General features: G+C 35.6%; 1 protein-coding gene across 1 annotated transcript in view; it reads left to right on the top strand.

Annotated features, from left to right (window-relative positions):
• USH2A (usherin) overlaps nt 1-25016 on the top strand; it is a 687474-nt gene that overhangs the window by 126236 nt on the left and 536222 nt on the right. The window contains exons 11-13 of the mRNA XM_078078672.1: nt 6363-6558; nt 10268-10909; nt 22515-22698. Of these exons, the coding sequence (XP_077934798.1) occupies nt 6363-6558; nt 10268-10909; nt 22515-22698 (1022 nt within the window). The remainder of the gene's footprint in view (nt 1-6362; nt 6559-10267; nt 10910-22514; nt 22699-25016) is intronic.

Here is a 25016-nt window from a genome sequence, read left to right as displayed (position 1 = left end):
TTTTTTACAGAAAGTGTGTCCTCTTATTTTCTGAATCCACTTCACCTAAAAATGCCACAGGAGTATCATTATCAGAATTGCAGTAGATGAAAATTAATTTGATAGTTTATTAAATAGATCAGGGGAGAGGAACAGATTCATAGAAATCATTCTATATGTACTCGCTGGGTACTGATGGCAATTCTAAGGGAAGAAGTGGTGGAAACTGAGAGGTATTTCTCTTGTAATTTGACCTTATGCAACTTACAAGATGCATACTGTGTAGTTGTAGGTGAGCAAACATTTGTTGAATAACTATGTGAATGCACGAGTTCCTCAACAGGGAAAATATGAGTTAAAGAATTTGTATAAAAGAAAAGTCTATAGTCTCTATAAAAGAAAATATTGTTCTGAAGAATGTACTCACTGCTTAAAAGATGTCTTTGTTGCCCTCATTTGTATTTCTTTTCTATTCAAACAATACCCTCCAAATCCACTTTAATTTTCAGGGCAGTCTTCCTGTTCTTAAACTTTTGAGTTTGCTTTTCAAATTCTTACTCTGCTTGGCAACATCAACATTATCTCATTGGTGTTTAGTGAGTTCAATGAGAACATGTAATCTATAGCACATTAGATTTTTTCTACCACCAGCCAGATGAGTACGTAGGAAGATGTATATTTCTGCTGTTTTAGAAGTGTTGCTTTAGGTTACTTAAAATATAATGTATATTACAGAGAACCTCTGATAAATATTGACTGTCCTCAGGTAATTTATTAATTTTGAAATCATACTTCCTATTTTCCTTAAACACAAAAGAAATCATATATGAGTTATCCAATGCCTTGAATTCACCCTGATGGAATTTCATCTCTTAATGGAGAGGAGAGCTGAGAAGGGTAAGAAAATTATTGCAGAATCTTACTCTTTTCGACTGTCACAAATATCCCTATCAAATTCATTGTTTGAATTGTCACACAACAGACTCTGTGCATCTACCATTGCTACATAGCCTGGTACAGCAGGCTTTTGCAGTATGGTCCAAAATGGAGAGGTCCTGAGTGTGGTCACGAGGCAATGTATATCAGCCATTAGCAAACATCAGTGCTCTTCAGAGAAGTTCACAAAATGATAGCTGGAATGCTTGCCTGATTCTTCTCTGTGCATCCATCTCTTCATAGGCATAGGTCATTACCTTGACTTCCTGCTGCTATCATTAGATTTGTAACTTATTACAAGCATAGTGAATTTAGCATAGTGGCCATGAGCATAGACTTAGGAGTTAGGTCATTTACTACCTGTCTGTCCAAGGTTTGGCTTCTTCTGTAAAATGAAGTGTCATGCATTTCACAAATGGTAAAATGGCTAAAACTCCTGCTGTTGTGGTGCTTCCATCATAATGGGGTTTGGGAAGTAGATGAGAAAGACCAGTATCAGTCAATGTAGAAATAAATAGGTTTATTTACTAAGTAAAGTGCTATGGCAGAAATTGGACTGTGTAGAACACCGTGGGAGTGCCATTTTAAGGAAGGGACTTGCCATTTCAGATATATAGTCAAGACAGGTCTCATCAAGAAGGTGACATTTGATTTAAGACCTGAAGGAGGTGAAGGAGTTAGTTGTGTTGAAATCTGGGAGAAGAGTCGTAGGCAGAGGGGGGAGTCTATGCAAGCATCCTAAGGTGGGAACACCCCTAATGTGTTCAAGGAACAGAAAAGAGGTTATGTAGCTGGAGGGGACATCAAAACCTTTCAGGATGCAAATGATTGGCCTTTTTTACTTTGCAAGTGCCTGCCACACATCCGTCATGTATTCTAGAAGGGTGAAAAAAAGTTTGACTATCAGTCATTTGATGAATTTACTGTATTTATTCGATACCAGTGTGAAATATACATAGTAATCGTCATACTTTATCTTTACCAAGCACTTACTATGATCTAGAGATGATACTAGATACTTTTATATTAATAATCTCGGTTAATCCTGACAACAGATGTAATATAATCATGCTCATTTTATAGATAAATAAACGAAGATTTAGGTAGACATAGGGGGCAGAGTATAGTGTATACTGTGACTAGTATACATCCAAATGATTAAGGAACTTATACCATTTAGTTGAGACAGAATAGGAATGAGTGTTAAATTCTAAGGCACGATGGTATAGTGCATAAACATGCAGGATTGCAGCCATACATAAAGCCCTTGGTTTCCATTTAGGCTAGGCCTTGGAAAAGTCACTTAATTTTTCTTTGGATATTATAATGCCTCACAGGATTATTTGTTAATAAATAGGAAAAAATACATAAAACATTGTAGCACTCTGTCTGCAATATTATAAGTGTCACTATGTATCAGGCATCTTGTTGGATCCATGGGTGATAGAAAGGTGCACAAGGTTATGGCCCTTTGGTTGCTGAGCCATACATTACACTGGGAAGAGGTATTTTCAAAGAGGCATATAATAATTATAAGTTAGACACTAGAAAATTACAGGATGGTATAATGTAGCAATAAAATGCTATAGGATAACAGAAGAAGGAAACATGCCTTAACTTGGGAGGAACTCAGTATTGGAAAAGGCTAGAAATGTGTAGATATCAACCGAAGGAGAGGCCATAATGCCCAGTGAGTCAGGGCCTGCACTTGACTTTTACCTTCCCTTGAGTTATCAATGTGGATGCCTGTGCTTTGTCCCCCCTTTAAGCAAATAAACATGCTGTTATTTCTTCCATTTCAAAACTCTTTTGATCCCTATTTCTCTCCAGAACCCTCTTTATGGATCTTTCCTCTATCCACGTTTAGTCCCCTGGTGATACTTAACTTCAAAGGTTGTCAATACACAGGCAATGCTCAAGTGAATTCCACACTTTAATTTTCAATTAAATACTCAGTATCTAGCAGATATCTCAATTTAATGTGTCCCGAACTGATCTCCTGATTTCCCTCCAAATCTGCTTCATTTGTAGCCTTTCCCATCTTAGTTAATGGCAACTCTATTCTTCCGGTTGTTCATGTCAAAAGCCATAATCATTTTTGAATTTTCTTTCTTTTAGCAGCTATGTATAATTTGCCAGCAAATCATGTTGACTCTATCTTCAAAAAATATCCGTAATCTTTTATTCTGCCTATATTTAATATTCTGCCTATGTTTAATAATTTAATAAAGATAAAATAATTTAATAATTAATACTGAATAATTCCTTTGCTTATGTTGCCTGTTCCATCCTTTGGATTTAGTCTGGACCAATGGCCTTCTGGGTCTCCTGCTCAACTGTTAGCCTGAGACTTTCCACATACTTCTGAATCTTTATCTCCTTGATCCCATGCCTTGCATTGTTGTTGCTATTGTTTGTTTACTTTTTTATCTGCTAGAGTTCTATCACCAACTAGCTTCCTGAGAGAGGGAGTTATAGTTTTTAAATCCTTCCAAACCTGAAAAATGTCATTATTCTTTCCTCACTGATAACTGATAGTTTGACCTGGTATTGAATTCTAGATTGGCAAATAATTTTGCTCATAATTTGGAAGTTATGATATAGTGTTCTGGGTTACAATAATAATTGAGAATACTTCAGTGATAGTCTATAGTTCTTTTATGTGGGATTTATTGTTTCTGGAAATTTTTGTCCCTTTTGTTTATTTCCAACATTTGAATACTTAATGGGATTGTACGTGATTTTGCCTCCCCTCCCCCCTTAATTTTGCTAGCACATGGTGAACGCTTTTAATCTGTAGCTTCATGTCTGGAAAAATGTTTATTTTGTATTAATTCTTTGGTAATTTCCTCCCTCATGTTTTTTTCTACTTTTGTCCATCTGGAAATGCTCTATTTTTATTTTGTTTTTCATTTCTATCCTTATTATTCTTTCTCAAGAATTTTCTCAGCTTTCTCTTCCAATCTTCTTACTGAGATTTTTATTTTGCCTAATGTATTCCTTCCTTCACAGATTGTTTCTTTCTTAAGGCTTTTGTTTTCTATATTTTTTAGTGAATACTTTTACCTTATCTTTCTGGGGATAATAATTACAGGATTGTATTTATGTATGTATATATATATTTATTTATATTGAAGTGTAATTGACATACAATGTTACATTAGTTTCAGTGTATAACATAGTGATTTGACAGCTCTATACATTATGCTGTTCTCACCACAAATGTAGCTACTGTCTGTCACCACAGAATGCTATTATAGTACTACAGACTATATTCCCTGTGTTGTACCTTTCATCCCATGATTTATTCAGGTCTGTATTATTTAATTGGGTTAGTGTAAAAGTATTCTACCAAAGAGCATAGAAACAGAAAAATGTTGCATCTGACTTTGGAAGTGTATTTTTAAAGGGGAAAAGCACACCCTTTTCACTTTTTACTTCTTGGTAGACAGGAATTGGTCTTAGAGTTTAAGTACATTTATATGCCATCATATAAATGAAGCTGGGGGTGTCTTGGTGGTCAGTTGGTTGAGCATCCGACTCTTGATTTTTGCTCAGGTCATGATCTCAGGGTCCTGGGACAGAGCCCTGTGTCAGACTCCATGCTCAATGGAGAGTCTACTTGAGGATTATCTCTCTCCCTCTCCCTCTGCCCCTCCATGAGCATGCTCTCTCTCTCTCAAATAAAAATAAATAAATATTTAAAAAAATAAATGAAGCTGAGTTGTACAGATGTAAATTTATATTTTCAGGTGCATTTTAAGAAACTGATTAAAATGAAAACTTTTCATAAAACTACAAAGCCTTTATCACTTATTTTTAAGCCACATTTTAAGGTATAGCTCATTTAAAGAAAGTATAATTTATATGTGTTATACAAACTTTTAGGTTAAAGAAATGGTAATAAAATCATATTATCTTATTTGCAGCAGAGTGTATAATCAGAGACCTAGTAGATTTTCATGACTATATATAACACATACCCACCAATAAATGTCACTTATTTTCGCAGACCAAATCAAATCTCTGTCTTGAGTAATGATCTGGATTATATGGGACTGGGTAAGAATAGGGGTGGGGAAGTAGCTGGGTACAAAGAGATCATTCATGGTCTTTGCATATCTTTATGGACCTATATGTATCTTTGATATTGAGGTTCATTACTAATCTACAGCTACACCTGGTGCAGGTACACACTTCTATTTTTCAGAGTATTAAACATTTTCATATCGATTATTTTACCCTTAAGTAATGATTCCAGCATATTCCCTATATCTCGGATGAGGAAGAATGAGGCAGTGATAGATTTCTTAAAATTCCTTAATTAAAATACCCTTCTCTACATGTTTGTAACTGAATCCCAACCTGATTTTTTTGAGTATACCTGTGATTAAAGGTAAATCAAGCCATGCCTTTCTACATGTAGGTTACTTCCCTGTGTGACAACCCTGCACAATTGTGGAGAGCTAGATTCAGTTCATGTAAAAGGAAATCCGGGGGAGAAATGCCAGTGACTTTATAGGAGATTTGATTTGATGTCTACATTGGCATCTCTTTTTCAAGTCCTAAGTTATTTTTAAATTTCTCATATTAGTTTCACATTTTATATGCATATGTTCCCTTCTGAAAAGTTTAGGCTCTTAATTATCTTTTTTTTAACCAACATGGTATTATTTATATATATAGTAGATAAGCATTATATATTTTGTGTATTTCATTCTCAAACAGGAGTTTGAAGAAGAAAAATACTCCTTTATTCAGCTCTTATTTTACTTGACAGTGCTCTGAAACAAATAATTATTTTTGCATTTTTTACCATAATATAAATCAGCTAAATATACTTAATGTGACTAAGTCATGTTACAAATGAGCCGTGAATATGCTGAAATATTCCTAAAAGCAGAATTTTTTTTTTTTTTAAGTTTTCAGGGTCCGTATCAGTAGGCACAAATGGTTCTGTTAACAAGGAACTTTATTTTAAACATTGTGAAGACCTTGACAGGATGATATTACTATAGAAAGATCTGTCCTTAATTTAAGCACCATGTATCAAGCAAGTTTGGGTCAAAGAGTTAGTAGATGAGGGGAGCAAAAAACAGAGAGGTGAAATTGTGAGACTAAATTAACTGCCGGCTCTTTTCTATTTTCAATCTCCACAGGACTATATTTGATTTCTTTCTCTGGTGCTCAGTGCTTAATTCCACGTTTCCCTTTTAGTCCCACGCTACTGACTTCTTTGGGGTTTATTTTCATTCCGTTCTATATATTCACCCTGCCGAAGCTTCCCATGTTTTGTGTCAGGAGGAAACGTACCTTATTACCTTCTTGTCTGTTTAAAGTTTTTTTTTTTTTTTCCTCCCTCCCTCCCTTCCTGTCTTGTACCTAATGAGCAAATTATCTAAAAATAGATATGTTCATCATTCTACAAAATGTTGTATCTCCTCTAGATTGGAGGCCAGTGTAATTGTAAGAGACATGTGTCTGGCAGACAATGCAATCAGTGCCAAAATGGATTCTACAATCTACAAGAGTCGGATCCTGATGGCTGTAGCTCTTGTAACTGCAGCACCTCTGGGACAGTGGATGGAGATACTACCTGTCACCAAAATTCAGGCCAGTGCAAGTGCAAAGCAAACGTTATTGGTATGTGTAATACAAAAGTTTACAGTCACATCTCTATTACCATCTGGAATCAAATTCTCTATTTGATTTCTTAACTGAAGAGTAAAGCAAATTTCCTTGCTCAAGGCAGGCTGGAAAAAAAAAAAACAATTTGGATGAAATTAACTGTCTAAAAATGATTAAATTAATAATTCTATCAAACTACAGCTTGAAGCTTCGTTTAATCAACCCTTTAGAAGTTTCTTTATTCTGTAGATGCCTTAGTTCACATGGTCCCATACTAATAAGTCATAGAAAAATATAATTTGCTTACTGCATAGATGTTTCTTTTAGAAAATTAGCACTTTTTCAAAATGTTTTACACTTAATGAGTTCTAAGCAAATCATTTCCATGCTAGTTTTCTTAATAGACCAAAATAAATGGATTTTTTTCAAAATGTTCTGTGCTACAGTGTCCTTTGTGATAAATCTTTCCATTTTTTTCCTATTATATTTCTTTGAACTGTTCCTATGAAATGCAAAATAAGTCAACATAATTCCACAGATCATGTATATTGGTAGGGTTAGTTATAAAGGGCCACATAATTTTAATTTTGTAATTCAGTGCCAAGCTGATTATAATAAACAGCTACCTTCGGTGTTATTTATCATTTTTTTTTTTTTTTTTTTATACAGGACCTGCTTTTTTGTTTGTTACTCCCACAGGTATTTTTCAGAAATTAGATTTGATTATAGCAATTTATTACATCCAGCATTTTTGAGGGGAACCACAGCCACATAAGGACAAAATTTATCAAGTGCCCAAAATGCACTATGTACATAATGCACTTTGAAATGTTGATCTATGAGAATATTATGAGAGGAAAGTTTCCTGATGAAGTGAGTCTTGTATTTTAACTGAACATGTCTTGGTTCACATAGGAAGTTTAAAAAAGACCTTTATCTTTCTATTGTCATTCAAGACACCAAGTCTTCCGTGGTTTTTCTAACACTAGCCTGAACCTTATAATAATGAAAACATGCCTGGCAGTCACACACACACACAAATGCATACATACAGATACGCATACAGATGAACATATTCTGAATACTATTTTCATTTCTGTGCTGTAAGTCTAAAGCTAATTCTTTATCTTTTCTATAGGTGTATATATATATATATATATATATATATATATATATATATATATATATACTTCATTTTATACAATTCAGCCAGACAAGCATTTCATTTTAATTTAATTAAAAAAATATGGGCATGGTTAATGGTATGACACAAGATTTCTCTGGTTTAAAGAAAGATTATATCAAAATCTTTAACATAACTTTTATTTATATTAACTTATATAACTTGCCCTTATGCATTTCAATCATACAAAAACGAACTTTTTGGAAAAAAGAATGAGTAACTTGTAAAGAGCAGCATGTCCTTTTTTATAGGTGTTATCTGTGATGCTAAATGAATTCCAAGACCTTTGAATTCAATCTATGTGTCATCCTTTGTTCTTTAATATGATATATATTTTAAACTCATGATCTGAAAACAAAATTTAAGGACAGACCTTTAAAGACAATGAAATGTTTATTTTTCTATAACAATGAAATCTTTCCTCTGATGGTTAGATGCCAGAGCTTAAGAAAAGGGGGAAAAGCAAAATTTGCTCTTTATTTAGAATGTGTTATAACTTCCCTGCCATCTATGTGTCTTATTGATCCAGATAGTTTTCTGTAGAAAAATACAAATATATATATTTTTGAGGATTAAATCATCATTTTGATATTACTATTTCTAGAGTTATTTCTGCACATGTAGCATTTTTAATAAAAACGTAAACTTGGTATGTGTATATATAGGTTTCTTTTCCTAATGGGATTAGCCAATACCCTTATTCAATTTTACCTTGTTAATATAAAAAAAAAAAAGCCGAAAATACCAGTGTATGTTGTGTACGCTTCAGAAAGCAAACTGTTCGAGTTAACAAAACTGTTAAATCTTACTAATGATTCTATCACCAGTAAAATACATTAGCACCAATAATTTTATTAAAGTAGGTCATTCATCTAGAATAAAAAGGGAGAAGAATGTGAGTTAAATGCCAAGTGTGCTAACTCGCCTGTACTTGTTAACACCGAATGTGATGCCCTGTAGGCCTTCCTGAGTATCGTTAGGAATAGATTGCCTGTCAGGAATATGTATGGCATATTCAAATAAGCACTGCGCATATTTTTAAAACTGATATGATATGAATCCATGTAGACCAATTTTAATAGTTCAAAATGAGTCATAATTCTTGTTAACAATACAGTTATTTTTAAAATTTGCAGCAATAGTGGTCCTTTTTTATTTTCCTTATTGAAATTAAATGATATGCCTTAGGTGAGTCATTCATCACTGTTAAAGAACTTGCCTTCCATTGGAGTTCTTGAATTTTTATCCATATATATACATATATATTATGCATTTCCTTCCAGTTTAAGAAATGCTTTTCTACATATGAGTTCCTGAGTGTGTTTTTGACTGTTATTTTAGGACTAATTTTTTTTTTATTGCGATTATAGCTTGAAATAAATGTTTCCATTGATTCAGCCCCACGTAGTCAGTTATTTAAACTTAATGGGTATGTGGAAACTATCTAAAGGGAGTATTTTGCATCTCAACCTTTACTATTCAAAAATTTGTGTTTTATTCTCTTTCCTTTTAACACTGTCTCTGAAACTAATCTAAGTTGTCAGAGATTTAAGTTTAGGTGATAACATATTTTTCTCTGTTTGTGAAATGTATATATGTACTCCTTTAAATAGAAGTAATGTAACAGCAGAATTTACTTAGTGTTTAAAGAGGAATATCCTGAATCACACAATATGACAAGCAATGTGATTGCTTTATGAGCCAAAGAGAGCATAATTTATACTAATTGAGAATAATAAAATATAGGGGCATATAAAAGCATTGAAACAAAAATTGCTCTGGATAAGTTTTATTTATATTAATTATTTAAAGGTGTGATATTCAGAAGCATATATACTGTTACATAAAAAGAGCTATCAGCTTAATATTTTGTTAAACATTATAGTACATGTCATCTGATTTCTAGGATAATAAGTAATATGGTAATACGTAATTCTTCTGTGTAGCTTTGAAAATTTATTTCACTGTCTATTCTCTTACATGAACATTTTGTTAAAATGATTAAAAATAATAATTTTAATATTTGTTAAAGAGGAAAAGAGCTCCAGTATGTATAACAGAAGCAACATTTCTAGTAAGCATTTCTCTGTAAAGTAATAAAATTTCATAAAGCACGTTACAGAAATAAAGTTATATATGACTGCCAAAGTAAGTGTTGTTATTGTATTTTGAGTATATGACCAGGACTCTATGGCATCAGCTGGGAGAAAACACTTAATTTTGTGTCTGCATTATTTTTTTTTTTTAAAGATTTTATTTATTTATTTGAGAGAGAGAGAGAGAGACTGAGGAGAGAGAGAGCATGAGCAGGGCAGAGGGAGAGAGACAAGCAGACTCCAGGCTGAGCCGGGAGCCTGACACGGGGCTCGATCCCAGGACCCTGGGATCGTGACCCAAGCCGAGGGCAGCCACCCAACCGACTGAGCCCCCCAGGGGCCCCTTGTGTCCGCATTAAATGTTGGCAGCAGCGTTGTTTGTCTTGAAAGTGTGAAGTAGAGTCATGTTCACGTTTTCACTTTTTTAAACAAATTTTATCTTCAGGGCTTCGATGTGATCATTGCAATTTTGGATTTAAATTCCTCCGAAGTGTTAATGATGATGGATGTGAGCCCTGCCAGTGCAACCTCCACGGCTCAGTGAGCAAACACTGCAATCCTCTTTCTGGGCAGTGTGAGTGCAAGAAAGAAGCCAAAGGACTTCAGTGTGACACCTGCAGAGAACACTTTTACGGGTTGGACATCACCAGTTGTAAGGCCTGTGACTGTGACACGGATGGATCCCTCTCTGGGACCGTCTGTGATGCTAAGACAGGGCAGTGCATCTGCAAGCCCAGAGTCGGAGGGAGACGGTGCAATGAATGTTTGGAGGGATACTTCTACCTCCAGCAAAATAATTCTTTCCTCTGTCTGCCTTGTAACTGTGATAAGGCTGGGACAGTAAATGGCTCTCTGCTGTGTGACAAATCAACAGGACAATGTCCCTGCAAATTAGGAGTAACAGGTCTTCACTGTAATCAGTGTGCACCTCACAGGTACAACCTGACCAGTGGCAATTCTCAAGGCTGCCAGATGTGTGAGTGTGACTCCTTGGGGACAGTACCTGGGATCACTTGTGACCCAATCAGTGGCCAGTGCCTGTGTTTGCCTAATCGGCAAGGAAGGAGGTGTAATCAGTGTCAGTCAGGTAAGAGAGAAATGTGTTACGTGTTTAGTGGACAATGACTTTCCTTTCATTATCCCATATTGGATGATTCCTCTTTGTTTTGGGCTTGGGACTTCTAAAAAATTTACTTCCAACAACACTGTTGTATTTATATTATCAACAAATACAGATATAACTATTTAATATGTTCAAGATTATTTGGTGTATCTGTCTGTGTTGCTATATTTGGGATGACCCTTTAGAGGAGTCCCAGCCAATCAGACATTTTATAATTGAGACTAACTTATATTTAATTTCTCAACTTGAAGTAAATCCCCTTCTAATAACCGAACAAAGTCTAAACAAAGTCTAATAAAAGCAAGAATAAATTTTGCTTCCCGGAGAAAGGAAAACTTGGGTTAATTATTTATACCATGACAAATATTCAGATGATGAACTGATTTTCTGAATAAAGCTAACCAAATGTTTTTACTAAATGGGCTATATGTTTTGGCATCATATAGGGGCATCTAGAATTATTTTTAAATGCCATAAAATTAGCAAAATAGACTACTGTTTAGTCTCACTGTACCCATCTTTTTATGTGTTTGCCAACTAGAAGAAAGATGGACCCTATCCATGGCTTTCTCCTTGCCTTTATATGACCTAAGTAAAACAATATATTTTCTTTATAATAAAACCATCATAATGTCATGATGAATATACATGTTTATTAGTTGTTTAACAGCTGTGTGGTTGTTCTGTCTATGCAACCAGCACTGAGTTATCTGAGCCGGTATAAAGGAGCATGGTGCCAAAAAGGAGATTTGCTTGTCAGAAATGGGTAAGACGGAAGTCCTGTTTGTCATGACAAGGAATTCAGTTTAGGACTGAGCCATACCTTTCCTTTCACATTGGTCAGTGGGACAAGTAAATCCAAAGGGATGGATGGGCTGGAGCTGAAGAATAATTAATTCTTTTTGAGATATATGTATCAGAAAATAATTTGAACTGGCTTCACCATAAATGGGGGCTATGTTATCACTGGCTGTCCCACAAAACCTGATATGGAGCAATGCAGTCAGAATTCAGGAATTAGAAATCTCCCATTGGTACATATCCATTAATTCAACCATTCAGTCATTTCCATATCCCCCCCCTCTCTTTTTCTCCCTCTTTCTCTCTCTCTCCCTCTTTCTCTCTCTCTCCCTCTTTCTCTTGAAGGACACACTCTGCTTCTGTCTCCCTCTCTGCATGGTTAAATGTCTATCCCATTACAGTTCTAGCAATACAGAGACTTATTAGCTACTTTGTGGTTACAATTCCAAGAAGGAAATTCTAATTGACTCAGTTTTGTTAGGGTAGCTATGTCTGAGCCAATTCACTATGGCCAGGAGTATCAGGATCATATAAATCATGACTTCTAGGAACCACTACTTAAGGTAGGAGCAAGGTGGTAAGGATCCCAGAGAACAGGATAATTACTAAGGGCTATGCAGATGGCCTACGTGCTACTATAATATATTGCACTCTTTTGGCTTCAGAATCATGTTCCCAAATTTTCAATCACTTTTTTTTTTTATATCCCAAGATGATACTTTTTCTCTTTTACTATTTATTAATATCTCTAATTTTGGAAATAAGGCACTCAGTCTCCTGCACAAATAACCATGATTTATATATCCTTCTTTCTAAATAAACCAGCCAAAGCTAATAGATCAAATGTTATATCCTTTTGAGTGATTATCTATTGTGAAGCTTATTGAGTGTTTTGTTCTGACTAGGATGTAGCTATGCAACAGAACTGGAGATCAACTGGCTCAGATCAGAATGGGAGGATCAGGGGTTTGGATCCTCCTGTGAGTTGATATATTCAGTAGAAGAAAAAAGAAACAGATTTCTTGAGTATATTTCTTTTTATTTTTCCTGAGTATATTTCTATTGGAGGGTTTTGATTCCTAGAAATATCTGAGAGATTCCTACAAAACTAATTAAAGGCAATTTTTTCAAGAAAGGAAATATAATCAAATCATATTATATGGCGTAGCTGTGAAATAGATTTATATAGTCAGTCAATCTCTGAATATTGATTTAACCAAATAAAGGGATTATTGAGGAAGCACATAAAAAGCTGAATACTCATCCTCTGTTGTAGAAAGACAGTAATCTAAATTTTCAAGGTTGAGAGGGAACAATATATGGATGTTATAGAGATATACAGAAATAAAAGCCAGATGAAGGTGGTTGCTGTGGACAGGGAGATTCCTGGGAGAAGGACAGAGCAGTGGACTGCTGTTATTTGCTGTGAATCTTTAAATTCTATTTGATTTTTAAAACTATCTGCATGTAAATTTTGATTAAAATACCAATTAAATTTAAAAATTAAAATATTGGAAAATCATACTCAATCTTTTTCTTCCCCCGATGGTCTCCTCTGTCTCCCTCTGGCCCCTTTCTTTTTGGGGTTTATCTCAGATAACATTGGTTTTCTAGGAGAGTAATATCTTAGTGTCTATTTGTCTAAGCACAGTTGTCACGAAACTCTGCTCCAAAGGTTAATGGCAAATTGTCCTGCCTTTTGAGGAAAATATAGAATGGGATCATCCCTATTAATGAAAATAATTATCACATTTAAGATATTCTTGTATTTTACTTATTTATGTAGTCGCTCATTTCCCTTGTTAGAGTTTCAGTATCTTGAGAGCAAGGATTATATTATTGAACTTGTGTAGCCACAATACTACTGTAATTCCTTGTACATTGCATGCACTCAGTAAGTGGTTTAACTGAACACACTGAGAAATAATCAGGAGTTTTAAGAAGAGTATCTGTGTTAGGGTTCTCCAGAGAAACAGAACCAATAGGAGATGTGTATATACATCAGCTATACTGAGAATTTCTTTCATATATCTCCACTGTTGGATCCCATTTCCTGAATCCTATGTGTTATTTTTTCTTATTTTATATATGTATTTGGTAGTACACTCTAGGAGCTTGTGAGAAAGAGTACAGGGAAGAAAGTTATTTTTTTTTTTAGAATTTTGAATGTCTGCAAATAACTTTATTCCACACTCACAACTATTTGAAATTTTACCATTATATAGAATCATTTTCACTCAAAAAAATTATTTCACCATTATCTTCTTGCAGAGCCAATTAGATTCTTTTACCCCTTTCTTTCTTTCCTTCTTCCCTCCCTTCCTCCCTCCCTTTCTTTTTCCTTTTCTCTTCTCTTCTTTCTTACATTCTAGAAGCTTCTACTATTTCTATATCCCTCATTTCTGACAATTTCATGATGATGTGCTTTTGTTAAATAATTTTTCTGTGCACTCAGTGGGCCCTTTTGTCTGTAGATTCTTGTATTCTGGGAAAACCTATAATACACCTTTACAACAATATCTAGACTAGTGTTTGACCAAACAACTGACACCAGAACTACCCAAGTTGACACATGAAATCACCCATTACAGGAACCTTATATATAATCCCTGCATTCGCTGCAGCACTTTGTCGCTGCATATGCTGAACCCATGCACTCTCTGGTTTAACTTCTAAAGAGAAAACTCGCCTTCTCTCAAAATGCAAGAGGGAAAATCTTCTGGTTGTGGAGGGGATTAACTATTCCTCACACCTGACTTCAGAAACCTCTGGAATCTTCAATTCCAGACCTTTCTTTCTAGACTTACACCACCTGAATCAATCAGTTTACTGTTGGCTGCTCCACGGCAAGTGCTTAGCTTTTACTTGTGGACATCTGCCATTGACCTTCATCTCCTCTTCTTTCTTTTCTTTTATTTCATTTTTGGGGATTTCAGAAGGGAAAAATTGTTTGACTCTGCTTAGCTGAAATGTTGTCCTAGTAGTTTCTGAGTTGTAATCTTTTCAGCTAAATCCTTGCCGCTCTCCTCTGATTCCCCTCTGTTCCTACAACCCTTATCTCTTTTATCAAAATCAGTCTTGTTGTTTTTCCTTTCAAATAGATCCAGAACTGGTCCACTTTTTACCACCCCACTCACCCATTTTCATCTTTCTTCTGGACTGGCTGAGAAGCCTCCTAAACTTCCTTTCTCCTCTTTATTCTTCTCGAGTCATTCCTTAATGCACAGCCAAAGGGGATGCTGTTCAAACTTTAGTCAGACTGTATCACTCCATCCTCCACTGCCTTCCCATCATTGCAGGTAAAAAACACGGCCCACATGAACTGTAACACCCACGATCCTTCTCTGACCTCATTTCCAGGCGTCTTTAGGTCATTTGTTCCTTTCCAGCCTATAGGTCTAACTGCTGTTCTTCACGTTCTTCAGTGCTCTGTCTTGGGCACATAGAGCAGTGTCTCCCTAGTGCATACTCCATCTGTGTTTCTTGAAATAATAAATAATTACATTTAAAAATTACCCCAGGGGCGGGGCACCTGGGTGCTGCAGTCGATTAAGCATCTGACTCTTGATTTTGGCTCAGGTCATGATCTCAGAGTTGTGAGATCAAACCCAACCACGGGCCTTGTGCTGGGTGTGGAGCCTGCTTCAGATTCTCTCTCTCTTCCTCTCCCTCTGCCCCCCCCCCAACTTGCACTCTCTCTCTCTCTCTCTCTCAAAAAAAAAAAAAAAAAATTACCCCAGTGGCACTCTCTTCTATTTAGGCGCAGGCACAATGTAAGTCTGTGAGCGCTCCTTTGTTGACATATAGAGAGGATGTGGTTTTTACCCTGCCAGGGAGGAAAGAAAATAGTGGTCTAGGACCTAATGGATTTTTTCGACAAAACAAGGTATTCTGTACCCATAGGTGTAACATATGGAAAGGTCATGTGTTTATGGACTTTTTTTTTTTTTTTTTTTTTTTGGTCCTGCATTCTAGCTTCAGAAACTACTTTGAATTTTGTTTTCTGGTTTTCTTGTCTCTTCCTGTGAAATTTACATTGAAAAAAAGGACCCTTATCTTGAAGTATCTTTATCATAAACAGATGTTTCACAGTAGCCAGCTCTGCAGAATGCACATTAAAATGCACTGCTGCAATCTGAAGCTTTCTTTCTACTTCTTTAAACACATCTGAGAGACCTAGATCATATACCCCAGGGGAGAAGCTCCACACTGGTGTGTGTGAGTAGTGGGGCGTGGAGGCAGAAGTATGGGGTAGGGTAGGAGGGATGAACGCGCAAGCCTCCGGACTTCTGCCTGCCTTTTTCATCTGGTTGTAAATATTACTGGCCCCTAGTAGACTATTGCCCATAGATTCTTGTCCCACTTTCTTAAAAAACATTATTAGGAAGGTGCACATAATGAAACCTCATGTATTATTAACCTAACCTTACTATGAATGTACAAGGAATAGGCTTAATTCAACTAAAATTTATAGGCAATTTGTTAAAGCAGCAGTGCACATTAGAAGGTACATTAGAGCCACATTGGTTTTAATATGCCATTCAATAACTTGAACAGAGGTTAAAAATGCTGCTTAACCTCCATTAAGTATTTTAAAAATGCTTTAATTTAAAATTATTTGGAGTGTGTGTACATATATGAATGTACATATACCCACACTAATAAATATAGCACTAAATATGTTTTCCCAGTTCGTTTTTTTCAGTGCTGGATGACCTCGTAATGTTCAGCAGCAAGCACTTAATCAGAGGCTAGGCCGAGAAATGCAGGGAAGGATGTCAAGGCATCCTGAGCCAGTGACCCACCCTTGTCCTTGAGAACCAGAGGCAGAGAGGGTTTATTGAGGACTCTGCAGCTCTGGAATAAAATAAAGGCTAATTTATAATGAAAACAGCTTCGTATGACATGTTTTGTGCTAATAGGACAATTCCTCATGCTTTCCTCTGATATTTACTTTTGGTTTTGTTTTAAAATTCATACAGACTATTAGAAAATAAAACAAAGTATCTTGTTTCATTAAGAAGCATATCATATTTGTTAAGTAATGAGCTCATAAACCAGAATTGCATGCAAGGCCCTGCCATTGGAATTGGAATTAGATGGCTGATATTCCATTAAAAATCAGTGCATCAAAGTTGAGATCCGGTTATGCCACGTATCCTAGTGTTTGATGAAACAGCTTTGCAGATGAACATGTTTTCCACAGGGAGACCTAAGCCTCAGGATAAGAGCCTCTTCCTTGATAAACCACTAGGAAAGAATTTTTCATAAGCACTGTGGACCATAATGCCAGGCACATTGTGGGGGAAAGAAGTACATCGACAAGTCATTACTTAAATTGTAATTTAAGGAAAATCCCACTTTCCTAGAAAATTGCCTCATAAAAATGGCAATGATGATAATAGGTAATATTTACTGAGTGTCTACAGTCTGCCAGGCCCTGGGATAGGGTTTTATCTGAAAAGTCCCATTGAATATGCACAATATTTATATGATGGAAGGACCAGTACTTTCCCACTTTATAGTAGGGGAAACGTATTCTAATTAAGTAGAAGAACCATTTACAAATCCAGGTCCAACTGACCTCAGAGTCTGCACCCTGAAAGAGTAAAACATTTTTCTGAACAATGCAACATTTGTCATAATCGTTCACTCAATGAATATTTGAGGGTGAGTTAAAAGAGATACTCTTACAAGTGTTTGTAGCCTCCTCCCACCCTGAAGCTCATCCTCACCCATGATTCTAGCTGACTGCTTTAGGTCCTGGGGTATCTCTGTTGTGTAGAATCTGAGTAATAGTTATAAAATGAAAATTAATAGAATTCTGAGAGGCTATCGTGATCTGATAATGAAGAGTTGAACTGAGTTGTCTAGAAATGGGATGATCTCCATGGACTAAGGTGGAGAAATTTCTGGGATGGTGGCAATGGCATGGGAGAGAAACTTTAGAGCATATGGTTGGTAACCACTGAGACTGAGAAAAATGGGAACAAAGAATATGAAAGTGTTTCTGTGGATTGTGAATACACATATCTATGTGTTATAATTTCCAAGACATAATCACAGCTGTGATTACTTATATTCATTGTTGTTATTGAATTTGATTTTTAAAGAATATGCATTTGGAGGCCCTTCATGGATATTCCCATATATAGGAAAACTAGGTTTTTATAAAACAGCAAAGTCCAATAGAATGTTTTCCCTTATGTGAGCATGTTATTATATTCTTGGTTCTAAGAACAGGAAACATAGTTTTAGACTGATATTTTCTTTCTGAAGTTCTTTCCATCTGCCAATAAGGCAAAGATTACATTTTATTTTTATTTTATTTTATTTTATTTTTTAAAGATTTTATTTATTTATTTGACACAGAGAGAGAGAGCACACACAAGCAGGGGGAGCTGCAGAGGGAGAGGGAGAAGCAGACTCCCTGTTGAGCAGGGAGCCGGACAGATGAAGAGCTCTATTCCAGGACTCTGGGATCATGACCTGAGCCGAAGGCAGACGTTCAACTGACTGAGCCACCCAGGCGCCCCCAAAGATTGCATTTTAAATATATTTTTCCTGATTCATATATAGTCCCTGCTATCCTTCCTGATAGGCTAGGCTTTTTGTCTTTACTATGTTCCTTTAAAGTGTTAAAGAGATCATCTCATATTTTAAGGGGTAACAGATATCCAACTGGTCAGGCAGGCAGCCACCTACCCATCTAGCTATCTACCCATTTCATTCACGTATCCATTTTTTTCAGTAAACATCAATTGAATACATTACTGTGTACCAGGGGCTATGCTGGTGTAAGATATGTAATCATAAATATATTAAGGCATTTGCTTTAGTAGGAGAAATGGACCTATATGTAAATATAACACAGTGTGACAAGTGCAATATTAGAAATGTCCAATATGAGAAGTAGTAAAGTGAAGGAACCGATTCATTCTTGAAGGATGGGGGGATATGGAAAACTTAGTTGAGAACGTGACTTCTGACCTGAGTTTTTAAAGTAAACAGGAGTTGGTAAAGTAATTAAGGAGAGTATAGCAGCAGTCCAGGAAGAAGGAATAGGAGCAGAGATTTTAAAACATATCTAAACTAATTGAAAAGAGTTTTTAAAAACTTTTAAATAAGAAAAATTATACCTTATGATGAGTAATATTAATATTTATGCAATTATTGACATTCGGTCAACTCTATGAATAATAATTTTAGCATTTTAATATAAAATTACCAAAATGGAAGAAAATTATTATTGTTTTAATTTGAAAATTAGCATCACTTACTATATTTCGTTCTGAAAATATTAATTTTTAAAATCATTACTAGAAGAGTCTTGTTGCTTGGTATTGGTGAGCCACAAATTTCTCCCTAGACTCTTCTCTTAGTATTATGTCCATTCTCTGGCTTAAGGTGAGAATCATTTCTTCTAAATGGCTTGTAATTAGTGCTTAGCCTCAGCTCTGCCCTCCTTTTCTGAATAAGGCCTAGGGGTTAAACTTGTTTTCTTTCTCCCATTTCAAGACCTTGGCCAAGCCTCGTTGTTCATGGTCCTCAGGAGGGACATTGCTAGGAAACGGGCTCTTCTTTTATGCCCAGGACAGTGCTGTGCTGTGCAAATAGCCACTATAGGAGATAATACCAACTGCCTTGCTAATAACTTTGAACTCCAAGGATTCTGCAAGTCTTCTGGATAAAGCAACACTAGTTTATAATATGGGTGACTTTTTGCTTGAACTGCAAAAACACGTTGTTTTCCCCATTAGACTTGCCTTGTTTGGGACCAAGGGCTTGCTGAAATAAAACAGGGGAAAATAACAAACTTTAGTGAGCCGATCAGTGTTATGTATGTGCGAACTCTCAGCTCTATGTAATGTAAGGTAATAGCATTGTCTTAATGACCGTGCTTCAGAATGTGGTACGAAATCATTCATGGAGAGAAGTATCAAAAAGATCCGTTAAAATGTTATGGACCTGAAGATGTGGAACATGAAGTGGAGCTAATGGAAGGAGACCAGAAATGTATTGAGTGAAAGAAAATTAAGGTCAGTTATCTTTAAGATGCACTCTGGAGTTGAAGTTTAAGGAGGAGGGAAGGGAAAATGTTGTTTTCTATAGTTGGAAGTCATAAAAGGAGAGGTAATGGTCTAGAATTAGGCACATTCAGGTAAGGCAAGAAGTAATCACTGAGCAGGAAGGTACCTGAGTCATCCTAATTAGAACTGCTTAAAAATAGGACAACTAAAATACTGGTGGGATTAACCTTTATAATTATGCTCCAGAGAGGAGGGGAATTAACCCCAAGACAAGTTCCAGTGCAGGCTTTTCCTTGAAGACCTACCTCCAGGTTGCAGCCTCCCTGTTTTTTTGTTTTTGTTTTTGTTTTTTCATTTTTGTTCTTCTCTGCTTATATCTCTGATTTGTCTATGGCATTTTTTATTTTCTGAAACTTGGGCAACCCAATTGTCTGTACCAAAATATACTCCCCCTTGTCTTTACAGATTTATCTAATAAATCATTTCTTGTAAAAATCATCTGTAATTGTTCTAGAATTCTCTGTGGCTTGAAGCTATTGCAATAAGTCCAAATTAATTCTACTTCTAAGTATCTGTGCTAATGGGTAATTTATCCAAATTGGAGCGTTGTTAGTATATTTATGATGCCATCATCAGGAATTTAAGGACCTAGGTACCTTCACAGGAAGAAAAATACATAGAATTGCAGCCACAGTGGTCTTGAATTCAAAATAAAAGCCTTTGAAATGTGCAACTTTGGTTGTATGATGAATCAGGTATGAGAATATATATTAATTTGCATAACTGTATTTCTGGAAACACATATAAGGCAAATTGCTATCAATGGATGCAAAGAAGCTAATGGCATAATCTAGTTGTCAATTACTCTAAAAAATGGCAGGATCAGTCAGTTCTTTCCAACAGGTTGGAATGGCACTGATTTTGAGTTTCTTCCTTTTCTTTGAGCAGAATCTTTTTCTGTTTGACTATTTCTGTAACTTTCTAAGAGAGAATATGCTGGGCCAAGGAGAAGAAGAACAAATTGTTGATGGCTATGAAAGAATGGCTTATTTTCAACCAGAGACTCAAATGAGATTTATAATATATTCCAATTACATTTTGTTTCTCCCTATAGCATAGTAATACACAGTGGATTCACTTTGTGTTCATGTTCTTTCACTCTTTCAATATCAGTGATACATACCTAAATTAGTGATCATGACAATTGTACAGATCATTTTCACTTGTCAGAACTTTATTCATTAGAATCTTTCTGCATTCCCTCTTCCCTGTGTTTCAGTAAAATTCCTTGTAACATTATGTATGTGCTATGTGTGTATATATGTGTAGGATGTGTATGCATAAACACACATACCACACAACACTGAGAACCATTTCTCCCCCATACACCTGCTCCATCATTCTAATTTCTTTTTTTTTTTAAGATTTTATTTATTTATTTGAGACAGAGAGAATGAGAAAGAGAGAGCACATGAGAGGGGGGAGGGTCAGAGGGAGAAGCAGGCTCCCTGCCAAGCAGGGAGCCCGATGCGGGACTCGATCCAGGGACTCCAGGATCATGACCTGAGCCGAAGGCAGTCGCTTAACCAACTGAGCCACCCAGGTGCCCTCCATCATTCTAATTTCTAATGTCTTTCTAATTTTATAGCTGTTGGTTATATGAAATTTTAAGCAACTTGAAAATATTTTTGAATCATATTTCTATTTCTTCTGCTATAAGAAACAAATACAGGTTTTATAATTAACCTAAATTCTGTGGGTTTTTAAATATAATACTTATAGAAATCAATGCCTACTTATAATTTGGTACATTTGTGTGAATTCATCAGATGTTTAAGGAGTGCCTACTTTATGACAAGCACTGTACTGGGTGCTGGGGAGACAGTGGTGAATTAATCAGACAAGGTTCCTGCCTTCATGGAGGTTACAATCTGGTGAAAATGAGATTAATTAACCTTCCTAACCTTCAGTGTTCTCATATATAAAGTGAAAATAATAATAATAATACCTGAATTATTAGCATTGCTGTGAAGAGTGAGATAATGAATAAAAGGCTCTTACCATTGCCTCTGTTCCATAGTGTAAACTATAATAAACTTGGTGGTGACCGTGACTAGGGAGAGGGCAGTGGGAATGGAGAGTAGAAAGTTTAAAATTCTTAGAAGACAGTATACATAGGACTCAGTGATTAGCTAGATGTAGGGGTGGAGGGTTGTGAAGGACTCAAGGGTTGCCAGTTTAAGCAAACTACAGAATGCTCAGTTAAATTTAAATTTTCGATAATCATAAATTTTTAATATAAGCCAATAGCACAGACTTTCATGATAAACTCAGTTTATCAGAAATTTAAATTTAACTGTCCATCTTTTATTTTGTCTGGCTACCTTCCCAAAGATGTCACAGGGTTTAGGTTGAGCAGTTGAGTAAATGGTGGTCCTATTTGCTGGAATGAAGATATTAGAGGAGGACTAGATTTAGTGGAAAGGTCGTGAAGTAGATTTTGAACACACTGAATTTTAGTTGCCTGGGAGACACCCAGGCACAATGTAAATTATTCACTCAGCCCTTCTTTGGTTGTAACTGATACACTAGTGAAGAACAGCTATAGCCACCTTTGTATTGGGCATTGGGAAGTGCCATGATAGCGTTCGGTTTTGGGTGTAATCAAAACACTATCTTTTAAAGAAAAGCCTGGATGGGAAGTAATGACTAAACACTTCTCATTTCTTTATTTCCAGGTTTTTATATTCCTCCAGGCAATGGCACTGCCTGCCTGCCATGTTCATGCCATGTGACAGGTGCAGTTCATCACATCTGTAATAGCCTAACTGGTCAGTGCATTTGCCAAGACGTTTCCATTGCTGGACAAAGTTGTGACCATTGTAGAGACCTTTACTTTGGATTTGATCCTCAGACTGGAAGGTAAATATTTTTAATAATATTTAAATATTTGTATCGAATTACATTTGTTAATGACTTTATAGCATAACAATGATTTTTTTGTCAGTGTTTTATGTAAAAAGCAATATTTTTTGTCCTCCCTAGTTTGTTGATATATTTTTGATTCTTTGATGTCTGCATTTGTTAAACATAATAGTAATCTTTGAATATTTCCTAGAGTTCCAATGTATAGGTTGCTGAATGTTGATAGATGTCCCTAGTATTAAGGTCTGCAAATATTTAACTAGATAAAATCCTTTTCCCTCAAAGAACTTACAATTTGGTTGGAGAAAGACAGGTAAAGATATATCCGTAAAAGTAAATGTGTGCACATGTACACACACACACACACACACACACACACACACACACCCCATAAGGGCTGGGATATACAGCGTATGTATATAGAACCTTTATTCTACATGGTCCCTGAATTTATTGCTTATTTATTTGTTTACTGCATCCATTTATGTTGTCCTTGCCTTTCTAATTTACATTTAAAGACCAGTAGGAAAGAAAAACAGAAAAAAAATAAAGACCAGCAGATTAAAACATATTTTTGTATAAGTGACATGATTTTTTTCCCTAGTGTGTAAAGTACATTTTTGAGAATAAATTACCCACTTTTCAAAGTTACACATCTTTAATGTTCTACGTATTGTTCTCTAATTATCTGTGGACATTTATTTTCATGCATGTGTACTCATTGTTGTATTTTTGAAAATGTGCTGGAATGCTAATTCCATGTGTGTTTTTGGGTCTGGTCAGATTATAAGTTTGTCTAGATTTGGGACTGTATCCATGAATTCTTTGGCATTCCTATCCCCAAGCAATAGTATTATGTTCTGTACACACCAATCAAAGCTGTTTCTCAATATGCGTGTGTGTGTTTATAAATATAATTGCTAATTAGTCAAGGGTTTGAGATTATCTGGGCTCTTTTCAACTCATTGTCCCCTGCTGCCTGCCTTTTGGCTGTTACACTCTTCATTAACACCTCGATTAGAGTGTGGACAGGGTGACAGGGTAAATTATTGAAAAAGAACTCAAAACTAGTGTATTTGGCTTTCTACTAAAATCCAATGTGATTTAAAACCTTTCACATGATATTTAAAATATGTATTAAAACAATTATTGTTCTTATTACATATCTTTTTGTTTTTTAATCCATGCTGTTCTGCTTCTGTTACCATTGGAAGGAATATCATCTTGGTGGTCTGAGAGTATTACTACTCCTTTCTGCAGATAATAAATCACTCTGAATGAGTATAGAAAACACATGGTAGAGTAAATGTTAAATAAAAAGTATTGCCAGGATTTTGATAGTAAAATTGGGGTCAGTTATTGTATGTATTATCTCCTCTACGTACTTTTTATTGAAAGACCATCTAACAAATTCCCCAGTTGGAATTCTTACGTTGGTTTGTTTCACTCCTGGCCACCTCTATCTTTAGGTTTCTTAAATTTTCCATAGTCTTTCTGACAACATTTAATTACCAGAGAAAAATATTCCCCCAATCTACTCTCCTCCTTGGAATACTCATCCGCATCTATGGCGTTTTGTTCCAGTCTCTTACCCATTTCCTTTCTACTGATCCCCCTCGTTATTCTTCTCAGTGTTACCACTAAAACCCTTTATTAATGGCCAGAAGATTTCTAATGGTCTCAGCTTTTTCACTTAACTTTATTTAAGTGAATCCGATTCCTTCATTACACTACTCATCTGCTCTAAAAAGTTCTTAGATTCAGGCTGACCTTTACCTTATTCTGCTTTCCTCTAGTTTATCTACCCAACCCAGTCCCCACCCGAGTCAAATTCAGGACCAAGAATTACTTACAGAATAGTGTTCTATCACCTCTCACTCTGCAGTAGGACTTGCTAACACTTGGGATTAGACTCCCTGTATTAAAAGCTGGGTTTAAATGTTAACCTAAATTGATGAGAAATGGGGAGAGCCAAAAAAAAAAAAAAAATAGGTATAAACTACATTATTAGAATAAGGTGCTGAAGTGAAAATCAAGAAGCAGAGCTCAGTAAAATAAAAAAGGATGAGTGCAGGTTGGAGTCTAGGAGAGAGCCAGAGTGTGAAAAGCCAGGTAGATTCTAAGGAGCAAAAGATCCAGGGTAAGTATGGGTTCAAAGCAAAAAGATTCATGACAAATTTTATATAAATATAATTGTATATCTTTACATATTAGCTGACTCCTAATTACATCGAGTTGGATTAGGAACTACCTTTTAAAAATCACAAATTGTCCTCTGACATGATACCACTTTTCTTCCATCCTCATTGTACTTA

This window comes from Halichoerus grypus, chromosome 7 (genome assembly GCF_964656455.1).
Source record: "Halichoerus grypus chromosome 7, mHalGry1.hap1.1, whole genome shotgun sequence".
Lineage (NCBI taxonomy): Eukaryota > Metazoa > Chordata > Mammalia > Carnivora > Phocidae > Halichoerus > Halichoerus grypus.
This window is presented reverse-complemented; position numbering and strand designations above follow the sequence as displayed.